The following is a 25,044-nucleotide window of genomic DNA, read 5'->3' as shown; positions in this document are numbered from 1 at the left end:
CAAAGTGATAGTCAACTACTTTTCAACACATGATACTGATACCATACAGAGTGGGGTGTAATTGTGCTAATTTAGAGTCAAGAAGCCATCAAACCAAATGCAGTTTAATTCAGGTATAAACACCTGTTGATAACAAGAAGCAATAAAGAAACTAATTCCAAGGATGTAGACCTTGGTGAAATGCCAAATGGAAAATGGTGCTTTAAAAGGCAGTCTCTTAGAATGTAAGGAATAAAGTAAAAGATCAGGTATTCTAGACAAGATTAAGAGGAGACAGTTCAAACTATTGAAGAGAATGAATTTTTACTTAAGCACTTTGGAAGTATCCACTGCCCTTAAATGTAAGTTACGTATCTATTCATTAAAGGAAGCCGAAGCACTTGTACTTGGCAGATTACTGTATTAAACTTGAAAGTAATAAAAATGTTTTTAAAGATACTGTATGATGCAGACTTTTCACTACTTCAGATTAACCTCCTAACTGGTGAAGCTTCTTGGTACCTATTTGTCTCCATTAATCTCCATTCTAAAACCCAAAATTTCATGCCTTGATTTAATTCTTTTCCCATTGACATCTTTCTGTGTCCTTTAGAGGGCTCCTGTTCCTGTCCTTCAGCAAGCTCTTGCTCTGTGTCTATCTAAATGACATTTTTTTCCAAAGAAAAACTGTAATTTTACTTTTTTTGTATGTGTGACTAATCTGAGTCCATGATTTCTTTTCTGCAACGTATAATACTTAACAAAGGCTTATTTTTCAAAGCAAAACGATATTTTCAAAATTTTGCCCCCATCCCCACTTTAAGATGAGGCATGTTTTAGTGACAGATCACTTGAGATGTTTTTATAATCAGCTTGCCTAATAATTCGTATAGCCTTAAGCATGAAAAACCTTTGAAAACTAAAACTTGGTATAGGAATTCTAATAGCCAGGAACAAATAGCAATTTTTATTCATTCCAAAGAGTGAGTTGCTGACGGCATTTCAGAGAGCGCCACCATGAGACTATAGTGTTTTATTTAGTATTACAACGTGGCCAGTTAGTGTGACAAAGGAAACCTACTTTGGTACCCAAGAAATGGCTGGTTGTGATGATGGGCCAAAGTTAAGATGCTGATGCCTAATGGCTACTCTAGCATTTCCATGTTAACTTTGAAGGTGGGGAAGGAAATAGCACCACTGCTGACTGTAATCTAAGGAACTCTTCACCAATCTCACTCCAACAGTACAAAATAGAAAAAGCTAAGTCTTAACACATTCCCATTTTCCAGGAAATCCTGTGTCATCTGTTAAGAGGGAGGAATCCTGATCCCATTCCCTCAGGTCCTTGTCATGTTAGCTTTTTGATAGCTTCAATCCACTCTGAACGCTCAGCCTTGCTGCTGGCCTGGATATAATAGTGTGTGTCATCCTTAGTAATCACTTTGAAGAGATTTCCCTGGACATTCCCTTTAACCCCTAGGCAGGAAGGAAAAAAAAAAAATCAGCGCGTGAACATCCATGTCTGCTTTCAGCTGGGAGTAGCTGAAAGTCAACTGAGACACAGACAAAAACACATATTATGAAGTATTTCTTAGTACAAATGCGTATGGTTAGGAAATCCCACCAGATGTGTGCTTTCCTGTATTCCTCATGTCCATCCCTTCTCCCTCACCTGTGCCTTAAGGCCTGCCAGTGCTATGTCTGGACGTTCTTGGAAGCCCTCTTGGCCTGTCCCCTATGCAAACCACAGGTCTACAGTCTTAACTCACATCAGAGTCCAGTATGTTTATGTTAAAACCAAACACAGATGTGGGATTTGACTTGAATTGTTTAACTTCTTTGAACCTCAATCTCTACATCCATAAGTTAAGAACAATACTATCCTCCTTCCTCAACTGTCTGTTGTGAAATTAGTGTGCTAATAGTGTGCTGTCAATCCTTAAGCACTATTGTAAGCTACTGTTCTTAGGTGGAAGCCTATGGGCCAGTAAGCACAGAAAAGGATGGGAAAGAATATTAAAGACGAGGGTCATTTAGTTGTGTTGTTAACACACTAAGAACACCCCACTTGCCCTTTCTCTAATCGGCTTCAAAGCTCACACCATTCATCGTCTCGCTGAGAAAGCCCATCAGCCTTCACAGCTTAGCCCTTCATCAGCAGAGTGTTAACTGAGAGCACAGGAGGGAGGCCCCGGAGATCAGGCCAGGGCCAAAGTTGCCCCTTACCAGTGGGAACGCCATTATCCTCCAGAGCAGATACGAGTGAACCACGAAGAGAAAACCCACCCACTGGCCGGTTCTCTTCCTGCAAAGGAAAGGAGACCTGATTAGGAACTGTGTGAAGGCACAAAAAAGAAGAGTCACCCTCTCATCTATAACCACCCGCGGTCAGCCTGCTAAAGTAGTCTGTGAGAGTCATTTGTAACAGCAGTTGAGGCTGAACTTGGACATCACATGGCAAGTCATCTGCACCAGCGAGGAAGTCTGGGCTTCATTCCACAGCCAGCTGCAGCAGTGCCACCCTCCTCCCTGTCCCTCGGCCCTCCCTGTGGTCTAGCAGGGTCCCGGGGTGGGGGGCTCTTTCAAGCTCCTTCAGTTTCTCAGCTTAGGGTGGGGTTCCTGACTGAAGCTCAGCAAGGGAGGAACATCCATTCTTATTTCAAAAAACAAATGAATACATCTACCAAGACAAGGCTGAACAGGCTGACTAAAAGGACATTTTTCTTTTCTTCTGATTGGAATTGGATCAAACCCAGCATGCAGTAATACTTATTATCTGAAACTCAGAATTATGGCTTAAATATTAAATGGTAAAAGAGGGCTTCCCTGGTGGCTCAGTGGTTGAGAATCCGCCTGCCAATGCAGGGAACACGGGTTCGTGCCCCGGTCCGGGAAGATCCCACATGCCGCGGAGCGGCTGGGCCCGTGAGCCATGGCCGCTGAGCCTGCGCATCCGGAGCCTGTGCTCCGCAACAGGAGAGGCCACAACGGTGAGAGGGCCGCGTACCGCAAAAAAAAAAAAAAAAAAAAAAAAAAAATGGTAAAAGAAACCTTTCAAAACGTCAGTGGGGACATGAGGTTGAGGGGGCAGAATTCATGGACTCTTTGGGTGGAAAGGGGTGAACAGAGACTAGAAAGCACCAGTTAGGAGTCTATCAGCCCACCTCACCTTCCCTAGGCACACAGCCAGCTTTGGAGAAACTGAAAGACGCCTTTCCTCTCAAAACAACTAGATCCACTGAGCAGGATCCACTAAGCAGGCAACAATGTGATGAAAAAAAGGAGTGATCAGACCCTGAGGGGTAGCTTGCACTGCGGAAGGAAAGGCATAGTGGGTGCAAGTTATGGTAGGGATGCTGGGAGGAAGGGCGGAGGTGAAGCCAGCTGCCTGCTCTGTTCTGGAGAGATGTGTCTGGGAGCACGACAAGGCACTCACTTTGGAAGGGTCGTAGTAATGCAGAAAAGCCGGGTCCTTCCTCAGAACAAAGCGCCGCACCTTCCAGTTTTTCCTCTTGTGCCCCTGAGGCAAAGAGAGGGTGCAAGGCTCATCGGTGACAGCTCTCAGTCACTTCCTCCCACCTCCGTACCTCCAGTGCAGAACCTCAGACCTCCCAGCCAGGCTGCTCCAACGAACGACTTTCTGAAAAGAGCCTGGAAACCTGGGGATTGCAGTGACGTGTCATGGACTTCACAGCTCAGTGACACTTCACCAACAGCACTGTCACCTTTAGCCGAGCTGACACAGCCAAAGAGGGTCAGCACTGAAAGAAAGGGGGAGCACTGCCTGGACACCACTCAGGGCACACGGAGGACAGGGAGGTCACAGGTTTCAACTGGACCAAGAACTCACAGGCAAACTTGAACCCAAGGGCACCAAATTTTAAGCGTCAACTTAGTCCGAAAACAAACCTACACCCACAGGTATATATGTGCACTTATATACAGTGAAAACCACTGTGGCATTCTGCATCAGAAAAAGAGTAAAAGGCATAGTCAACAAACTTATGGTTACCAAAGGGGAAAGGGGAGGGATAAATTAGGAGTTGGGGATTAGCAGATACAAACTACTATATATAAAACAGATAAACATCAAGGTCCTACTGTATAGCACAGGGAACTATATTCAATATCCTGTAATAAACCATAATGGAAAAGAATAGGAAAAAGAATATGTATATATATATTTATAACTGAATCACTTTGCTGGACACCAAAAACTAACACAACCTTGTAAATCAACTCTACTGCAAAAAAAAAAAAGTAAAAAACAATTATACGTTTAAATCTAAGCATGGAAAATACTGCCGTGCGTGTGACTGTGGCTTCACCCCTAGATCACAAAGCTTCCTTAGCCCTCTCGTCTGGAGCACCCCGAGTCCTTCCCACACCCTCCACCTCTCCCAGGACCTCACTACCTCCCCTCACCAGACCCCCTTCAGGCCCAGCAGAAGCAGAGCCCTTGGAATAAACAGGCAGTTATGTGGACGGTAAGCAATTGAAGAGCAGAAAGGGATCCTGATACGCCAGAAGCAGGTGACAATGACAACGAGTGCTCCAAGAAGATGGGAACGGTGCTGAGCAGCGTTGCACAGATGCACACATTCACGTGGCGTGTCAGGAGCACACAGACACAAGAGCTGTGTAGGAGATTGGCTGACACCTCACGTGCCGGGACGCGGCAGCTTGATTTGCAGGCACAGGTGGACCTGCCTCAGGTGTGACTGTGACCCGGCTGTCCCCGCTTAACGTGGCCGCTCTCCCAACATGGTAGGAGCAGTGGCCACAGTCAGTTTTTAAACACGGAGATTACACTGCAGAATTTCATCTTCAACCTACTGAAGTCGGTGGAGAAAATACTTCTCAAGGGGGCAGGCAGAGTCCCACAAAAGCAGGCAGAGACCCCAGGAAGCCTCAGGGAGCAGAAAGCCAGCAAAGGCAAAATACCAACCGGCAGGCAATGCCCTTCCAGACAAATAAGTGAACTGGGCAGTGACATAGGCATTGTTTTCTAATGCTGTGATAACTACTTGTGTGCACTTTTCCCGGAACGCCCCCGTGTCTGGGGCTCGTGTATGCGCGAGTGGACACGTGCATACCCCTTGATGTGCTCCCGGTGGCTGCCACTGGACCCTGACTTTAGCAGATTCTGCTGACAATTAGTGCCCCTGGCAGTCTCAGCCCTTCCGCCCTTTGTGGGGATTCCTGCCTCCCCCGAGCTTGCGAACTGTCCATCTAACTCCCCGCTCCAAGGCGGCCATACCTGCTTGGCCAGATAGCCTTGCTTTACCACTGTGCCACTTAACTCCACGGTGCTGAGACGGATTTCTTCCTTGGAGCTTATCTTCCTCTTGGGGCTCTCAGCCTAGCGGGAAGGAGAGAGCAAGGACTCTGTTACCAAAAAGTCCTGGTTCTAGGCTGTGGAGGCTACCGCGGGGGAAAGGAAAAGCCTCCATACAGAAAACCCACTCCACGTGGGGTGAAGCTGTTCCCCCAGCCTTGGCCTCTCACCCGTGACTGTGGACCCTCGCCCGCCCCCCACTGTGTTGCCTCTTCCTCTCTCTGCCCCTGTGGCAACAGGAACCCACTCCCTAACTTACAAAAGTGTACAGGGCCATGGAGTCATCCAGGAACTGCTCCGCCAGATCCCCAGAGCGAATGGCTCCCATGCTTCGGGTGCCTACCGGCTTAAGGAAGTTCTCCTCCATGAGCATGGAGGCCAGGGTCACGGCCTCCAGACGGCTGGCTGCAAAGTTGTTGGAGATGAGCCAGTCCACCAGGGAGGAGCCTGCATCAGGGCAAGGGCAGCACCTGTCAGACGACAGGCTCCAGACCAGCCTCCTCAGGGGTGCTTGGCTGTGACCTCACTGACCTTGGCCTCTTGGGCAGCCTCGCATAGCCTTGGGGCTCTGCCCTAGAGCAGACCGAAGGCCACACCTGCTGCTCAGAGCTGTGGCCGCACTCACATGTGGCCAACTCAGGCCAGCCCCTTGGCTGGCAGGCAGCTCTGGCCTCAACACAAGCCAGTCAAGCACACTGAGTCCCGGATCACCAAGCCCCAGGTTTCCAGTGCCTGGCCCAGCCCCCGAGAGGGGAGGCTCACCTATGAAGGTCTTTTTGTAGGTGCTTCCCTGCTCCATGTTGGGGCTTGGCCGGATTCCGCTGCTGCTGTCGTGCATCTTGTCCACGATGCGACTACACAGAAGGAAGGCAAAGGAGAGGGACCCCTGTCACACTGACAGGCATGAGGGAGGGTCCAAGAGTCGTTGCTAAGGGTATAAAGCACATGGCACATGGTATGATACACATCGCAAAAAAAGGGGTATTCCATTATGTATCAGAATTTGAGAGGTAGGATTTGGGGACGTTTCTTTTTCTTCTTGCTCATCTAAATGTTCTAATATTTCTAGACTAGACAGGTATTACTTTTGTAGTAGAACTAATGAGCTGTGGCTTTTAATTTAGAAACGAAAGAATGTTCAGTAACGGTTCTCTATGACCTACTGCGTAAAGTTCAAACTCCTCCAGCAACTTCTCAAAGTCACCCATCACTTGAACCCACACTCATCTGCCACTGGCCCTCCTTGCACTCACCATGGTTCAGCCGCGCCCTAGACACACAATCAAGATCCCAGAGCCTGGTATGGAGCTTTTTGGTAGTTTTGCTGCCTGGAAGGTTAGAGGGTATTTCCTGCAGATGGGCTGATGTAAGAGATTCCATGATGGGAACTCCTTTCATCCGTCCCTACTTTATAGTATCACCTCCACGACTGTTTTCCTTCTGTTCTGTGGGATGATTCCTGCCACCAGTGGAAGATCTTTTCTCATTCTCTGTTTATGTACTTGGGCTGGAAAGCCCCTGAGATGAGACTTTGTTTATTCTCATTTGCATCTCCTGAGCACCTAGAGCCACGTATGGCATGCAGTAAGCACTCAATAACTGTTTCTTGAATGAATGAATAAATGAATGGATGAATGGATGAAGAATCCCACAGAGCAAGAATGCAACCGCTGCCAGAACACATGGTTCTTGCCCCCAGGCTGCAAACAAGACTAATGACTTGGGTGAGCAGAGATTCCTGGGGAGCTGTCACATAGCCCTGAGCACCCTGGCTGAAACTGAAGAGAGGGTGTCAAGACACTGAGAGGGGCAGGAGCAGCAGAGGCCCCAAGAGGTCCCCAGGGCAGGTAGGTAGGGCCACTCCCAGGCAGAGAAAACAATGTAAACAGGACAGTGACAGCGAAAGGCCCTGAAGCACAATGGTGGTACCAGTCAGGCCTGGGTAACAGCCACAGGTCCCTCCCCACTCCAAACCCCACCCCAACCCTGCATCCCCGCTGCACACAGACAGAAGAGTCTGCAGCCAAGCCATGTAGGGCAAGGGCAGGGCCCAGGCACTCACTGCAGGCTGATGTGAGGGGGCAGCTTGAAGGAGTTCTTCAATATGTGGAGCTGTTGGACCTTCCCCGGCTGCCCCGCGTGAATAGCTCCTGTTATCTCAAAGGCCCAGGCGTCCCTCTCCTCTCGAGAACAGGCCTCCAGGAAGTACTCCGTGGATGTTTGAGTCTTCAGCTTAATGAGGAGCTGTGGGAAGACAGCCAGTCAGACCAAGCAGGCAAGAGAATGCTGTCTGGGCAGCTAAAATGACAGAACCGAGGTGAATCTGGGAGGCCACGTGGTCCAGTGACTGCCGAGTGCCCGACTGCTCAACCACACCCCGGCTGGTGGTCTTTAAAGATTTGCTTGTACACCTCCAGTGACGGGGAGCTCACCACCTTTCCCCTTTAGACAGACTCGTTAGCATAGGGTCTGCTTCCTGGGCACTTCTGCCTTCTAGAACCACATAGATTAAGCTCACCTCCTATGACAGCCCCTGTGCTGAAGTGGGAAATGCACAGGCTTCCAGGTCAGACTGATATGGATACTTAGCTATGGACGTTTGGGCACATTAAAGGACCCACTGACTCTCAGTTCCTTCATCTGTCATATGAGGCTATTAACGCCTACCTTGAAGGGACTGTTAGTTCTGCTCCTTTTCAACCTCTTTGAAGGGACTGTTAGTTCTGCTCCTTTTCAACCTCTTTCTAATCGTGTCTAATCATCCCAAGTCTTTCACACGTTCCTCATATGATACTGTTTTAACTTTCTCAACCAGATTATGACCTGCTAAATGTTCTGCAGTTGGTTCAACATTCTCATAAAATATGACCCTTGGAATGGAACAAACTGCTCCAGTGAAGGTCTGGGGGTACAAGGCAGCATGGGCCTGAGATCTCATTAGCAGTGGCATCCTCAGGGCTTGATGCTCTGTGCAGTCAGCTGAGAGTCTTTTTCAGGTGGGCCCTATCTCCTCCATCTTTTAAATGGGCATTTAGGGTTTTTTTTTCAAATATTGTGAGATTTTGCATGTTGATCCTACTAAATGTCATCTGAGTAGACTGGGCTCGCCGCTTCTATTGGAAAACAGAAGGATTCTGTCTCATTCTCATTCTGTTTTCCAATGTATTAGCTCCCACCTCGCTTTGCTTGCAAACTTCCTCAAGTCCTTCACCTAAACAGCAAAAATGGTGGATAAGACAAGGCGGGCTTGTGGTCTCAAAGAGTACCATGAAGCTGTTCCTCAAAGTTAACATGGATTCACTCATCAACATCATGGAAAGATGAGTTCAACCAGCACCCTGTCAGTCTGTAGTTTGCCACTTTAATGAAAAGATCTCAGGAGAGACTATAAAGTTCCACATGAAATCCAGATACACTTTTTTACAGCTTCCCTAATTAAAAATAAATTAAACATACACACACACACACACACACACACACACACACACACACACGATACACTTTATAACTTCTTAGTGAACCTACTGACTCCTCTTGGCTTCTTCCCCCTCAAGTAGTCATGAACTGGCAGATGCCAATTTTCTCTGAGAATTTTACATAGAATTAGCAAGAAGTTCACAGCTCCAGCTAGCAACTTGTCTCCTTTTTTGAAACACAGAACAAAGTTTTCCTATCGCCAGCCTGTTCTACTAGCACTTCTGCTCTCCACTGTTCCTTAAAGACAATGAAGCGGTATCAGGTCAACAAGTTAACCTGTAGGGGAGGAGGAGCCAAGATGGCAGAGTAGAAAGAGGTGGAGTTCGCATCTCCTCACAACTAGAGCCCCCACCAGGCACTGGTCGGGGACCTCAGAAACCTAAAGGGAAGGGAGGAATCCCCGAGCAACCGGTAGGATGTTGGGGGGAAGGGGGAGGGGAGGAAAAGTGGAGGCGAGATGGGACTGGCACCCCTGAGGGGTGGCTGGGGGAAGGGAGGGGTTCCCATGATTGGAGGAGCCCCACCCATGGAGCAGGGATTAGCAGGGATGGGGAGAGACCTTTGGGGTATTGGGGGATTGGAGGGGAAGGAGGCTAGCATCTCCCCTGCCTGCTTGAGCCCAAGAGAGCCTACTGGGGCCCTGGGCCTAAACCTCAGCCCTCCAGGACCCCCTCCAGCCACGCTGCACCTAAGCTCTGCCCCCCACCAAGGCCTTTTCCAGGCTTTTTTTTTTTTTTTTCTGTCGTGGTTCTGTTTTGCCTTGTAGTTGTTTCATTTATATTTTTCCTAATATATTTTTAATTTTTCTAATTTTATTTTATTTTTTATTCTTTGTTACTTTTTGCTTTTTTTTTTTTTTTTTTTGCTGTGCTGCACACCTTGAGGGATCTTGATTCCCAGGCTGGGGCTCTGGCCTGAGCTCCTGTGGTGCGAGCACTAAGCCCAAACCACTAGACCAACAGAGAACCTCAGACTCCAGGGAATATTAATCATTGTAAGATCTCCTTGAGGTCCTCATCTTGGCACCAAGACCTAGCTCTATCCAACTGCCTGCAAACTCCAGTACTGGATGCCTCAGGCCAAACAAACAGTAAGACAGGAACATAGCCCCACCAATCAAAAAAAAAAAAAAAGAGACAACAAAAAAATATGTTACAGATGAAGGAGAAAGGTAAAAACCTACAAGATCAAATAAATGAAGAAGAAATAGGCAACCTACCTGAAAAAGAATTCAGAGCAATAATAGTAAAGATGAGCCGAAATCTCGGAAATACAATGGAGCCACAGATTGAGAAAATACAATGTTTAACAAGGACATAGAAGAACTAAAGACCAAACAAACAGTGGTGAACAACACAATAACTGAAATGAAAAATACACTAGAAGGAATCAATAGCAGAATAACTGAAGCAGAAGAATGAATAAGTGACCTGGAAGATAAAATGGTGGAAATAACTGCTGAGGAGCAGAACACAGAAAAATGAATGAAAAGAAGTGAGGACAGTCTCAGAGACCTCTGGGACAACATTAAACGCACCAACATACAAATTATAGGGGTCCCAGAGGAAGAGAAAGAGAAAGGGTCTGAGAAAATATTTGAAGAGATTACAGTCAAAAACTTCCTTAACATGGGAAAGGAAATAGCCACCCAAGTCCAGGAAGTGCAGAGAGTCCCATACAGGGTAAACCCAGGGAGAAACACACCAAGACACATATTACTCACACTATCAAAAATTAAATTCAAAGAAAAAATATTAAAAGCAGCAAGGGAAAAGCAATAAATAACATACAAGGGAATCCCCATAAGGTTGTCATCTGATTATTCAGCAGAAGCTCTGCAGGCCAGAAGGGAGTGGCAGGATATATTTAAAGTGATGAATGGGAAAAACCTACAACCAAGATTACTCTACCCAGCAAGGATCTTATTCAGATTCGACAGAAAAATCAAAAGCTTTACAGACAAGCAAAAGCAAAGAGAATTCAGCACCACCAAACCAGCTTTACAGCAAAGGAAATTCTCTAGGAGGGAAACACAAGAGAAGAAAAAGACCCACAAAAACAAACCCAAAGCAATTAAGAAAATGGTAATAGGAACATACGTATGAATAATTACCTTGAATGTAAATGGATTAAATGCTCCAACCAAAAGACACAGACTGGCTGAATAGATACAAAAACAAGAGCTGTACATAGGCTGTCTACAAAAGACCCACTTCAGACTTAGGGACACATACAGACTGAAAGTGAGGGGATGGAAAAAGATATACCATGCAAATGGAAATAAAAAGAAAGCTGGAGTAGCAATACTCATATCAGATAAAATAGACTTTAAAATAAAGACTGTTACAAGAGATAAAGAAGGACACTACATAATGAACAAGGGATCAATCCAAGAAGAAGATATCACAATTGTAAATATTTATGCACCCAACATAGGAGCACCTCAATACACAGGGCAAATGCTAACAGCCATAAAAGGGGAAATCGACTGTAACACAATAATAGTGGGGGACTTTAACACTTCACTTACACCAATGGACAGATCATCCAGACAGAAAATAAATAAGGAAACACAAGCTTTAAATGACACAATAGACCAGATAGATTTAATTGATATTTATAGGACATTCCACTCAAAAGCGGCAAAATACACTTTCTTCTCAAGTACACATGGAACATTCTCCAGGATAGATCACATCCTGGGTCACAAATCAAGCCTTGGAAAATTTAAGAAAACTGAAATCATATCAAGCATCTTTTCTGACCACAACGCTATGAGATTAGAAGTCAATTACAGGAAGAAAACTGTAAAAAACACAAACACATGGAGGCTAAACAATACACTACTACGTAACCAAGAGATCACTGAAGAAGTCAAAGAGAAAATTTAAAAATACATAGAAACAAATGACAATGAAAACACAACAACCCAAAACCTATGGGATGCAGCAAAAGCAATTCTAAGAGGGAAATTTACAGCAATTCAATCTCACCTCAGGAAATAAGAAAAATCTCAAATACAATCTAACAATTTAACAATCTAACAATCTAACAATCTAAACAATCTAACCTTATACCTAAAGCAACTAGAGAGAGAAGAACAAAAAAAACCCCAAAGTTAGTAGAAGGAAAGAAATCATAAAGATCAGAGTAGAAATGAATGAAATAGAAATGAAGAAAACTATAGCAAAGATCAAAAAAGTTGGTTCTTTGAGAAGAGAAACAAAATTGATAAACCTTTAGCCAGACTCATCAAGAAAAAAAAAGGGGAGAGGTTTCAAATCAATAAAATTAGAAATGAAAAAGGAGAAATTACAACTGACACCACAGAAATACAAAGGATCATAAAAGACTACTACAAGCAACTATATGCCAATAATATGGACTACCTGGAAGACATGGAGAAATTCTTGGAAAGGTACAACTTTCCAAGATTGAACCAGGAAGAATTAGAAAATATAAACAGACCAATCACAAGTAATGAAATTGAAACTGTAATTTAAAAATCTCCCAGAAAATAAAAGGCCAGGATCAGATAGCTTCACAGGCTAATTCTATCAAACATTTAGAGAAGAGCTAACACCTATATTTCTCAAACTCTTCCAAAAAACTGCAGAGGGAGGAACACTCCCAAACTCGTTCTATGAGGCCACCATCACCCTGATACTGAAACGAGACAACGATATCACACACAAAAAAGAAAATTACAGACCAATATCACTGATGAAGATAGATGAAAAAATCCTCAATAAAATTCTAGCAAACAGAAACCAACAACACATTAAAAGGATCATAAACCATGATCAAGTGGGATTTATCCCAGGGATGCAAGGATTCTTCAATATATGCAAATCAATCAATGTGACACACCATATTAACAAATTAAAGAATAAAAACCATAGGATCATCTCAATAGATGCAGAAAAAGCTTTTGAAAAAATTCAACAACCATTTATGATAAACTCTCCAGAAAGTGGGCATAGAGGGAACCTACCTCAACATAATAAAGGCCATATATGACAAACCCACGGCAAACATCATTCTCAATGGAGAAAAACTGAAAGCATTTCCTCTAGGATCAGGAACAAGACAAGGCTGTCCACTCTCGCCACTCTTATTCAACATAGTTTTGGAAGTCCTAGCCACGGCAATCAGAGAAGAAAAAGAAATAAAAGGAGTACAAATTGGAAAAGAAGAAGTAAAACCGTCACTGTGTGTGGATGATATGATACTATACATAGCATATCCTAAAGATGCCACCAGAAAACCACTAGAGCTAATCAGTGAATTTGGTAGAGTTGCAGGATACAAAATTAATGCACAGAAATCTCTGGCATTCCTAAACACTAACAATGAAAGATCAGAAAGAATAATTAAAGAAACAATCCCATTTAGCACTGCAACAAAAAGAATAAAATACCTAGGAATAAACCTACCTAACAACACAAAAGACCTGTACTCAGAAAACTATAAAACACTGATGAAAGAAATCAAAGATGATACAAACAGATGCAGAGATATACTGTGTTCTTGGATTGGAAGAATCAATATTGTGAAAATGACCGTATTACCCAAAGCAATCTACAGATTCAATGCAATCCCTATCAAATTACCAGTGACATTTTTCACAGAATTAGAACAAAAAATTTTACAGTTTGTATGGAAACACAAAAGACCTCGAATAGCCAAAGCAATCTTATTATTATTATTTTTTTTTTGTGGTACGCAGGCCTCTCACTGTTGTGGCCTCTCCCATTGCGGAGCACAGGCTCCAGACGCACAGGCTCAGCGGCCATGGCTCACGGGCCCAGCTGCTCCGCGGCATGTGGGATCTTCCCTGACCGGGGCACAAACCTGCGTCCCCTGAATCGGCAGGCGGATTCTCAACCACTGCACCACCAGAGAAGCCCCAAAGCAATCTTGAGGAAGAAAAATGGAGCTGGAGGAATCAGGGTCCCCGACTTCAGATTATACTACAAAGCTACAGTAATCAAGACAGTGTGGTACTGGCACAAAAACAGAAATATAGATCAATGGTACAGGATAGAAAGTACAGAGATAAACCCATGCACCTAAGGTCAACTAATCTATGAAAAGGAGGCAAGAATATACAATGGAGAAAAGACAGTCTCTTCACTGGGAAAACTGGACAGCTACATGTAAAAGAATGAAATTAGAACCCTACCTAACACCATACACAAAAATAAACTCAAAATGGATTAAAGACCTAAATGTAAGGCTGGGCAGTATAAAACTCTTAGAGGAGAACATAGGAAAAACACTCTTTGACATAAATCACAGCAAGATCTTTTTTGACCCAGTTCCTAGAGTAATGAAAATAAAAAGAAAAATAAACAAATGGGACCTAATTAAACTTAAAAGCTTTTGCACAGCAAAGGAAACCATAAACAAGATGAAAAGACAACCCTCAGAATGGGAGAAAATATTTGCAAATGAAGCAACTGACAAAGGATTAATCTCCAGAATATACAAACGGCTCATGCAGCTCAATATCAAAAAAACAAACAATCCAATCCAAAAATGGGGAGAAGACCTAAACAGAGATTTCTCCAAAGAAGACATACAGATGGTCAAGAGACACATGAAAAATGCTCAACATCACTAATTATTAGAGAAATGCAAATCAAAACTGCAATGAGGTATCACCTCACACTGGTCAGAATGGCCATCATCAGAAAATCTACAAATAGTAAATGTTTGAGAGGGTGTGGAGAAAAGGGAACCCTCTTGTACTGTTGTTGGGAATATAAATTGATACAGCCACTATGGAGAACAGTATGGAGGTTCCTTAAAACACTGAAAATAGAACTACCATATGACTCAGCAATCCCACTGCTGGGCTTATACCCCGAGAAAACCATAATTCAAAAAGACACATGCACCCCAATGTGTATTGCAACACTACTTACAATAGCCAGGACATGCAAGCAAACTAAATGTCCACCAACAGATGAATGGATAAAGAAGATGTGGTACATACATACAATGGAACATTACTCAGCCATAAAAAGGAACAAAACTGAGTCATTTGTAGAGATGTGGATAGACCTAGAGTCTGTCATACAGAGTGAAATAAGTCAGAAAGAGAAAAACAAATATCATATATTAATGCATATATGTGGAATCTAGAATAGAGACACAGACGTAGAGATCAGACATGTGGACACAGGGTGGGAAGGGGAGAGTGGGATGAACTGGGAGATTAGGATTGACATATATACACCACCATGTGTAAAATAGATAGCTAGCAGGAACATGCTATAAAGCACAGGAAGCTCAGCTTGGTGTTCTGTGACGACCTAGATGGATGGGATGGGGGTGGGTGGCGAGAGGGAGGTCCGAGAGGGAGGGGATATATGTATACATATAGCTGATTCACTTCATCGTACAGCAGAAACTAACACAGCATTGTAAAGCAACTATACTCCAATTTTTAAAAATTACCACCCCCAAGAAAAAGTTAACCTACAAGTTCCAAGGTTTAATTTATGGAGACCCAGAATCTTAAATGCACCTAGAAAACTAGGTTGTCTTCTTAAAACTGTCTCACTTATCTGTAAATCTTTCTTTTTTATTAACCATTTATTCAACAAACATTTACTAAGCATCTGCTATGTGCCCAGACATTGTGTCTGGTCTGATGATGGATGCTACAAGGAAGAAGATGCAGACCCAAGTCTTTTACCAGGCTCAGCACTCCCCAGCAGTCCCATCCCACCCCCACGGAGAGCTACGCCATCTCTTTTCATCAGTGGTATTTCCAGGTTTGCAGTGGAAATTACAGAATGACATTTCACTTTTGCAGCCTCTTAGGCTAGAATGATATTCAATGCCTCCCTCTCCCTTGCCCTTAACATCCAGTCAACAATGTCCTGTCAATGTTTCCTTCATAATGTTTCCTCAAGTTCATCCCTTCTTTCTGCCTCATTTCATGCCTGATTATTTTAACAGCTCCTTTTGTTTTCTATTTGAGAAAAATTTTTAACTATAAAAGAGTACAAAACAAACACCAGGGGCTTCCCTGGTGGCGCAGTGGTTGAGAATCCGCCTGCCGATGCAGGGGATACGGGTTCGTGCCCCGGTCCGGGAGGATCCCACATGCCGCGGAGCAGCTGGGCCCGCTGAGCCTGCGCGTCCGGAGCCTGTACTCCGCAGCGGGAGAGGCCACAACAGTGAGAGGCCTGCGTACCACAAAAAAAACAAAAAAACAAAAAAAAAACCCACCAGTAAACCCATTACCCAGAATTGGCTGTCATTAATATTTTCTTATACTTAGAAGATTCATCAATTTGTCTAGAAGAGTCAAAGAAGAAAAACATGATAAGAAAGAAGAAAATGGTAAGATCCCTTCTTTATGGAACTAGTTATCTTATTAGAAACTGAGCTTAGGTCCTCATTTTGGTCTTCCTAAGAGAGTTTTCACCAGCCCCTTCTCTAGGTCAAGACCTTCAGTGGCTCCTTATTACCTGTACCTGGCCCCAGCCAATCTCCCACCACTCCTTCAGTGAACATGGCCATCCTCATCTCCAAATTTATCCCTACCTGTCCCTTCATTTTTACCCAAGACCTTCTACCTGCCTGGAACCTCTGCCTCTTTCCTCTTTCAGATCTTTGCCCAAACCTCTATCCCCTCAAAGGTGTACCTGAGCAGACAGCCTATGATGGCGTTTTCCTCCCCTTCAGCAATACAGTGTTTTCTGCGGCTAATAATGTTTGTACCAACATTTGGAACTCAATGTTTTTCTGTTAATCACTTGCTTTCATAATAAGATAATTAACTGAAAGAAGCAATCTTACCATTTTCTTCCTTGACACCTCCAAGCCCAGCAAATTTCTTGGCACTTAATGGGCCCTCAGTAAATGATTAATTCAGATTCTTTTTTGATGGTAGAGTTGAAGCTGCCCCAGACTTTTGGAACACGTCCTCCTTGGGGGATGAAAGTCATCCTATTGAACCCCAAGTAGCAGTAATTATTCACATTTGTGTAGCGTCTCCCAGCCTACAAGGTGTTTTGACCCACCATTACCTTCACGATCCTCATCACAGCCATGAGAGTCAGGTGTCATTATTTTATCCCATTTTATAGATGAGAGACTAAGGCTTGAAGAGATGCAATTACTTGCCCAAGGTCACATGCCTGGTACGTGATGCAGCCAGGATTTGAGTCTAGGTTTTTCAGTAACTCAGCTCTTCCCATGACCCACACCACCTTCACCAAAGAGGCCAGAGACAGGAGGGTCCGGGGAGTGGGAAGCGGGGGCCTTCACTTACTGGTCGGTTTTCATGCTCCAGGCAGGGGCAAGTGATGGTGCAGCCATCCAGAAGGATGCGGCCCTTGGGAGGGATCACTTTCCGACCCCCCTCAAGCTTGTAGTACAGCAGCGTGTTCTGCCGTAGGATGAACCATCGCACCTTCCAGTTGTGGACAATGTGACCCTGAGGACAGAGAGGAGAACCCTGAGGTGAGGTGGCCGAGGGGACAACGTGGTGTCCAGGGAGAGGTGGCCTATGGCACAGGTGACCAGACTGTACCATGGGATCAACTCTCCAATAAGGGGACAGCATTATCTCTCTTTTTTAGCTTAATTTTACTTTTTTACTTTGAAATAGTTTCAATTCAGAGAAAAGATGAAGAAAATTATAAACTTTTTTACAAAAGTGTTTAAGAGTTAGTTTTTAACATGATGAAGCTCCAATCACTTCTCAGTATTTTATTGTGTAACTCCTACCAAAAAGTAAAAAGGGTATTTCCAACATAACCACAATACAATCATCAACATTAGGAAATTTACATGAATATATTGTTTTCACCTGTTCCACAAACTCCATTCAAGTTTCACCAATTACCCCAATAATGTCCTTAATAGCCAAAGGATCCAGTTCAGAATCATATGTTTTATTTTCATTTTCATGAAGAAAGCATGAGCTTTGGATCCCTTTGTCATCTCTTTTGAGTATGTAACAAAGACCTTTGGCATTGACTTTCTAGTTCCCATCTGTTCTTTTTTTCTGGTTATAAGCCTTGAAAGAAACTGCAAAGTCAACAGAAGAAAAGATCCTGCTACTGGGAGACAGCCATTGTTAACATTTTGTATTTCCTTCCAGTCTTTTTCCCTTTTAGTTTTTACTTTCTAGTTTTTTTAAAAATCAGGATATTACATATATGAGTTTTGTTTTCTAGTTTTTCTTTTGCTGACTTTGCCAAGCATCTTCTCACACCATTAAATTTCTTTTAAAAATGTCTTTTAATGACTAGGTGGATGCATCATTTCCTTGTCCATCTCCTGTTTGTAACTGAGGTTGTTTCTTTCTTTCACTATTATAAACAACTCTGCAATGAATATCCTTGCACATAAATTTTGATCTGCATCTCTTAATTTTTTTTCCTTAGGATATATTCCAAAAAAAGAATATTGCTAGTTGAAGGATGTGGGCAATTTGTAAAGTTGAAGCCACAAATTGTTAAGGACCCTAACATTTTTACCTAGCCTGCTGTGACAGGCCTAAAAGGCAGGGGAGTTTGGGGGGCGCTCAGGTGGGTCATGGAGCCAGTGGACAGGATAGTCAGGTGAAGGCAGAGAGTCCATTTCTAGAACAGAACAGTGGATGGGAGAATGTCTGCTGAAGAATCAGAATAAAATGATTTTGTACACGTTCATAAAAGTGACTTCCTTGGCATGTTTCCCAGAGCAGAGCCCAATTAGGGCTGGATTCTAACCAAGAGAGATGCACTTTATCTGAATCAGAGACTGTCTCCGATTCACTGGTTTCCTGACCCAGCATTTATTAATTTCAAAGGCCCCTTCAGTTCTCATATCAGTGGTGCTGCAATCCTGTTCCATGCTCAGCGTGCGTGTTTTGACTGTGTTAGGGAACCGAAAATTGTCAAAGGAGTTGACTGTGTGAGCACTGGTCTACACCAGACCACGTGGCCCAGACTCAAGTCCCCTCGCCCAACAATCCCTGCTGAGGGGGTCCTGGAGCAGCATTAGCAGTAAAGGCAGTTGCTGGCATACAGGTGTGGCTCCGGCATGGGGGCCGGTGTGAGGCGGAGAAGGGGAGGGGGCAAAATAGTCTTAAACCTTAAAACATAGGTGTTCTGAGCTCAATTATCCCCCCCTCCCCATTCATATGTTGAAGCCCTAACCCCCTACTACCTTAGAATGTGACTGTATTTGGAGACAGGGCCTTTAAAGGGGTGATTAGGTTAAATAAGGCCATTAGTTGGGCCTTAATCCAATCTGACTGGGGTCTTCGTAAGGAGAGGAAACTTGGACACGCAGATGTCAGGGAGGCATGCACACAGAGGAAAGGCCATGTGAGCACACAGCAAGAGGTGCCACGTACAAGCCGAGGAGAGGCCTCAGAGGAAACCAAACCTGCCAACAACTTGACCTTAGACTCCCACCTCCAGAACTGCAAGACAATAAATCTCTGTTGTTTAGGTGGTCCTGTCTGTGGTATTTTGTTATAGCAGCCCTAATAAACTAAAACAACTGGAAAGGAGAAAGGGGCCTAGAGATGTTAGGGAGAAAAGTGTAACCAACAGATGTTGAGCAAAACAAACCAATAGAGACAGGGCTACGTTTCCTGGACAAAATGCTACATTTCCCAGAATCGATGTCAGGAAGGAACAGGGAGGTGGCCAGGTTGCTGCCAGTCCTGTGCATGGGGCACTGATGCATGTTTGGCAGCCACCAAGGTAGCAGGACAGTGGTGGAAGGACAGGTTCTTTTGACACCCAGTCCCCAGAGTTACCAGGGACAAGTGGCAAACAGTGTCGGCAGTGACGTTTCCACAAGAAACGTCTGGTGGTGCTGTTGGATATTTTTGTCTGGCTGCATCATCTCTGGCTGTATAGCACCCGGCTCTCCCAAAGATTCCTGATATTTATTTATTTCTTGATATTTATTATTCTCTATGAAATCCCTTCTGTTGAAACTTGCTAGAGTGGACCGTGTTATGAGCAGCTGAGACAGCGAAGGAGAGCAATCCAAGAAAGGCTGATGAGATAGAATCTACTACGTAGGTAGAAAACTCGGAGCAGCTGGTGACTTCACTGTGGCCGAAGGGGAGTCCCTGAAGACTTTTAAGCAGGAGGATGACAAGCGTAGGTTCTCATGTTAAAAAGATCAACCGACCACACCGGAGCAGAACAGCTGAGTAAGGTCGGCCAGACTGGAGCGGCCAGCTCAGCTGGAGGTTACTGTAAGAATCCACAAAATGGGAAGGAAAGCCCCATTATCCCTGCTTCTCAGATAAGCTTCGCCATAATCAGAGTGCGTAAGGGACTGATCCAAAATCAGCAGGCAAATGGTGTCAGAGGCTAAAAATACAGTGGTATAAGCTGAAAAAGAACCCAGGCTTCCCTTCACCTGGGAATCTTCCTCCCTCTCCAGGCCCCTTGTCTGTAAGTGGCTGACTGGGACTAGAGGCCAGCTGGACCGTGAATGGCTTAGAGCTCCCTTAGGGGGAAGGAGGAGAGTCCATAAGCTGGGATGTAACCCTGGGACTGGGCTTAAGAAGCACAGAATGGGACTTCTCTGGTGGCACAGTGGTTAAGAATCCGCCTGCCAATGCAGGAGACACGGGTTCGAGCCCTGGTCTGGGAAGATCCCACATGCCACGGAGCAACTAAGCCCGTGCACCACAACTACGGAGCCTGTGCTCTAGAGCCCACAAGTCACAACTACCGAGCCTGGGTGCCACAACTACTGAACCAGCGCGCCTAGAGCCCGTGCTCCGCAACAGAGAAGCCCGCACACCGCAATGAAGAGTAGCCGCCACTAGCTGCTCTCTGCAACTAGAGAAAGCTGGCACACAGCAACAGACCCAACGCAGCCAAAAATAAAAATTAAATAAATAAATAAAAAGTTTTTTAAAAAAGCAGCACAGAATGTTACAGCTGGAGGACCCTTTGAAAAAGCCTATACTATACTCCCTAACTTTAATGATGAGGAAACTGAGGCCCTGAAAGGTCTTGCCCAAGACCCTACAACCCCAAAGAAGCAGAGATGGTATTTTTTGTGGGTTGAATTATGTCCCTCCAAAAGATACACTGAAGTCTTAACCCCAGGGAACTGTGAATGTGATCTTATTTGGAAATAGGGTCTTTGCAGATGTAATCAGGTTAAGATGAAGTCATACTACATTAGGGTGGCCCTAATAACACTAGTATGATTGGTGTCCTTATATGAAGAGGAAAATTTGGACACTGAAAGACACACAGGGAGAAGACAGTGATGATGGAGGCAGAGATAGAATCATGCATCTACAAGTCAAGGAACAGCAAGGAGTGCCTGTGTGAGATAACAGAAAATGCAACATATTGCTCTCTGCCCCTGGTTCTTGGTACAGAGCTCCTGAACCCCCTGTTATTTCCTGGGTGACAGGAGTATCTTTTGTGCTAATGAGGCAACTCTGGGTGGGCTCCTGGGTGAGGGCTGGTCACTGGAAAGACCACACCATGATTAGAAGCTTGGAATTTTCAGCCCCGCCTCCCATTCTCTTGAGAAAAGAGAAGGGCTGAAAATGGAGTTAACAATCTATCATGCTTACATGATGATGCCTCCATAAGATCCCAGAAATATGGGATTTGGAGAGTTTCCAGGCTGGGGGACACACGGGGGTGCTGGGAGAGTGGTACACTCGGAGAGGGCACAGAAGCTCTGGGGACCTTCCCACATACCTTGCCCTACACATCTCTTCCATCTGGATGCTCATTTCTTTCCTTTATCACATTCTTTAATAAGCTGGTAAACATAAGTTAAGTGTTTCCCTGGAACCTCTGATCTATAGCCAGTTGGTCAGAGCACAGGTGACAACCTGGGCTTTTGACTGGTGTCTGAAGTGTGTGTGTGTGTTGGGGCATGGGGGAGGGCTGGGGAAGCAGTCTCGTGGGACTGAGCTCTTATGCTGTGGGATCTAACGCTGTCTCTGAGTAGATAGCGTCAGCATTGAGTTAAATTGTAGGACACACACTGGGTGTTGCAGAGAATTGCTTGGTGTAGGGAAAAACCTCCACACATTTGGTGACCAGAAGAGTCAGAAGTGAAGTGTTCTGTGTAAAAGTAAAGGAACCCCACAGGACAGAGAAACACACAGTGGGGAAGAACTAGGTTTTTCCTACACAGGAAGGAAAAATCTGCGTGTTTCCTTTACAGCCTGTGAATACAAGAAACAAAAGCGACAAGGAAGGATTCTCCCCTGCAGGTTTCAGAGGGAGTATGGCTCTGCGAACACCTTGATGTGAGACCTCTAGCTTTTGAAACTTCTTCTAGCCTTCTTGCTTTTTTCTTCCAAGCAAATTTTTTCCTTACTCATACCATTTATATTTTTACTCTTTGGATTATAATATTATAAACATTTTTAACATCTGCATAACTGTAATTCACTTGTAATCATTTGTTTATTTGGGGGGACATATAGGTAGTTTCCAGTTTTTTCACTACAGAAATAACACTTTGTTCCTAAAGCTGGTATGGCATTTCCTGGGGATAGAGTCCTACAAATGAAATTTCTAGGTCAAAGCGTGTTGACACTGCTATGTGATTTTCTGAGTGTTGTTTCTGAGGTACGAGCCAGGCAGTAATGCCTGATTCAGTGCTTCAGCTGCTTCTTAAAACACAAGCAGTCCTACCCACACAGATCCACCTTCCTCCACCTCACCCTCCTTCTAAAGCCAGGCCAAGTGAGCACGCTGCATTTCTGTTGGGAGCTTTGCTTCTTTCTTGTCTGGGCTGGATTAATAGCCAAATCTATCATGCCCCTGCCCGTCTCATGCTTTGCCCTCACTGGTGATGACTGTTCTGTACTCTGGGTTTCCAGCTTGGGCCCTGCCCCACTTCCGGACCGTAAACCCCCCCGAATCTATGGAATCCCACCGTCGCAGCCCTGAACCTTCTCCAGTGGCCATGGGGGCTGCTGTTGCCATCCAGGAGGAGAGGGGAAATGGGGGAGAGGAAAAGTCCGACTGATCAGTAGGCAGGGGCTGTTGGCAGGGGCAGAGGCCCCATCCCTGCCTTGTAGAAAAGGGTGTGGCTTCCGCTTGCCTCAGGGTCAGGCTCCAGCTCCAAACTCTTGTCTTTGGGTTTGGCTGGAATGTGCTTTAGGTATTTCAGCCAAGGCCTTCGGTGGGCTTTTGGGGCCAGACCTGGTTGACTGTCCTCACTTCCCTGTACCCTGTACTCCCTAAGCTGCCACCCTGGACTGGGCGGCCCATCTGGAAGAGAACTCACATCCTTTCTTCCCTCCAGCCCTCCCCTGACTCTGCGTGATGGTGGTGTTGGTGGGGTATCATATAAGGTAAACCCTAGGAACAAGGGGATGCCCCAAAGGGCCCCTCTGCGAGGGCCTGTCCTCAACAGGCCCCTACCAGGGCTTGGCTATCCCGGCAATCAACAACGCCCACCAAAACCCCTGCCCAAACCCCTCTCCCTCTCACCTTATAAGCTGCAGGAAAAGTTCCCCATAGGTGGTCTCTCTGAGGTGCAGCTGCCTCCACAAACTGTGAGGGACCAACCTATCACTTTAATCCCAGTTGCATGAAACAGGCGTGGAATTTTGTACCTGCTTGTATCCACTCTGACCCTTGATCCGGCACAGCCTCCTACACCTCCTCCTGCTTACAGTTTTGAGCAAACAATACACCCGCCCTCCTATGTCAAATAATGTGTAAAATAACATGGCTGCATTACCTATTGAACAGAAAGTGACTTGAGACCTCAGGGTTGATCTGGTGGCCAGGGGAGGCCGAGTCCCTTCACCCCTCTTCATCCAACCCCCTCCCAAAGCTGTAAACTCAGAAGCGCCAAAAGGCTCATCCCCAGATTTTATACTCTGCTGTTAGGGTTAGCATAAATGTTTAGTGTGAACATCAATATTAAAAGAACTTTAAAAAATCTAATTTCCTCTTGCAGCTGCTTTTTCATTCATTTTCTACCTTGATCCTATACGTTGAGTTTTTGTCTGGACTCTTGCTTGCTGTGGGAAAGGCCACATGGGTTGATGTGGAAGAAACGAGGATGGCGGTTCCAGTCCCAGCTGTTATTAGCCCTGGGGCTCTGGGCAAGCGATCTCACCTTTCTACCCCTGTTTCCTCGTCTGTAATACAGGAATAACAATACCCACCCTGCAGTGGGCAGAAAACGGCTTGGAGTCGGCCTGAGTGGGTCTGATCCTGTTCCACCACCCACTAGTCCAGATTCTGAGCTACTTAACCTCTTGGAGCTTTGTTTTCCCCTTGAAGAAAGGGGGGGTAATGTGGCACCACCAACCTGTCCGACTGTTGGGAGGATTAAAGGAGACAACGTCCAGGACTGGTGCACAGTAGGGGCTTAAGAAACAAGCTTCCTCCTCGCTCACGGGTTATTGTGAAGAATATAGGAGATGATGCATTAACTGGACGGGCGCTGGGGACTACCGAACACACTTCGTTGTTTTAAAACATCATATTTAAATCCTATACGCTTCGTATTTTAGTAAGTTGTTTTAATTAAAGTGTCCACTACGAGTAGCCGCCCCCTGCACCCCACACGCCCTAGCCAAGCGGGATTCTCCTCCTCGCCTGTGCCCTGACCCCTCTTTTCTATCTAAAGCTCACCCCCAACCACCGTCCACCCGGCTCTCCCTACTACACGCGACTCCGCCCAGCGTGGCCCCAGGCCGTCTGATCGCGGCTCAGGTGAGCCGGCGCCCGCCGCGGGCCCGCCCCGGGCCGTGTCCGGAGAGGCTCCATTGCGCTCACCCGCTTGACGAGGAAGCCCTCCTTGAGCACGCCGTCCTCCATGTCGCCGCCGGCGCGCCCTCCGCGGTGCGCCGTCCCGCGCCTCCCGCTCCTCCGCGCGCAGCTAGGCGCGCGCTGCGCCCAGGAAGCGCCTCCGATCCGGCGCCGGCGCCGCCCCGCTGGCCCGCGCCCAGAGCCCGAGGCCGCGGGGCCTCCCGGGCAGGAAGTCAGTCCTGGACGGGATTTCTGACGTGGTCTCCCCGCCTAAGGTGCCCTAGGGCCCGTGGTTAGTCCTCAGGGGAGGGCCGCCCCCGTGTCGCCTCCCGGGGCCTCCCCCGCCCAAGGTTCTCTCCATTCAGGTTCCCCCAGCGCGCTCCGCGCCTCTGACTCTTCCCGTCTTTGCCCATCTTCCTCCACTCCCAGCCTTAACCAGGTACTTGCCTGGCACTTAGTATATTGCCGTTGACTAATACGTAACGGAATTAAGCTGAACCGAAAGGGTTT

General features: G+C 45.7%; 1 protein-coding gene across 1 annotated transcript; it reads right to left on the bottom strand.

The window, feature by feature from the left end:
• Positions 1–925: 925 nt before the first annotated feature.
• PLEK2 (pleckstrin 2) lies at positions 926–24,712 on the bottom strand. Its single transcript, XM_059058405.2, has 9 exons — positions 24,562–24,712; positions 17,088–17,252; positions 7,380–7,561; positions 6,080–6,171; positions 5,577–5,764; positions 5,240–5,341; positions 3,416–3,499; positions 2,206–2,284; positions 926–1,455 (listed from the first exon to the last, which is right to left on the bottom strand). The coding sequence occupies exons 1-9, from the start codon at positions 24,601–24,603 to the stop codon at positions 1,328–1,330; spliced, it is 1,062 nt and encodes a 353-aa protein (XP_058914388.1). The 5' UTR covers positions 24,604–24,712; the 3' UTR covers positions 926–1,327.
• Between the last annotated feature and the right edge of the window lie 332 nt (positions 24,713–25,044).

This window comes from Kogia breviceps, chromosome 3 (assembly GCF_026419965.1).
Source record: "Kogia breviceps isolate mKogBre1 chromosome 3, mKogBre1 haplotype 1, whole genome shotgun sequence".
NCBI lineage: Eukaryota > Metazoa > Chordata > Mammalia > Artiodactyla > Physeteridae > Kogia > Kogia breviceps.
This window is presented reverse-complemented; position numbering and strand designations above follow the sequence as displayed.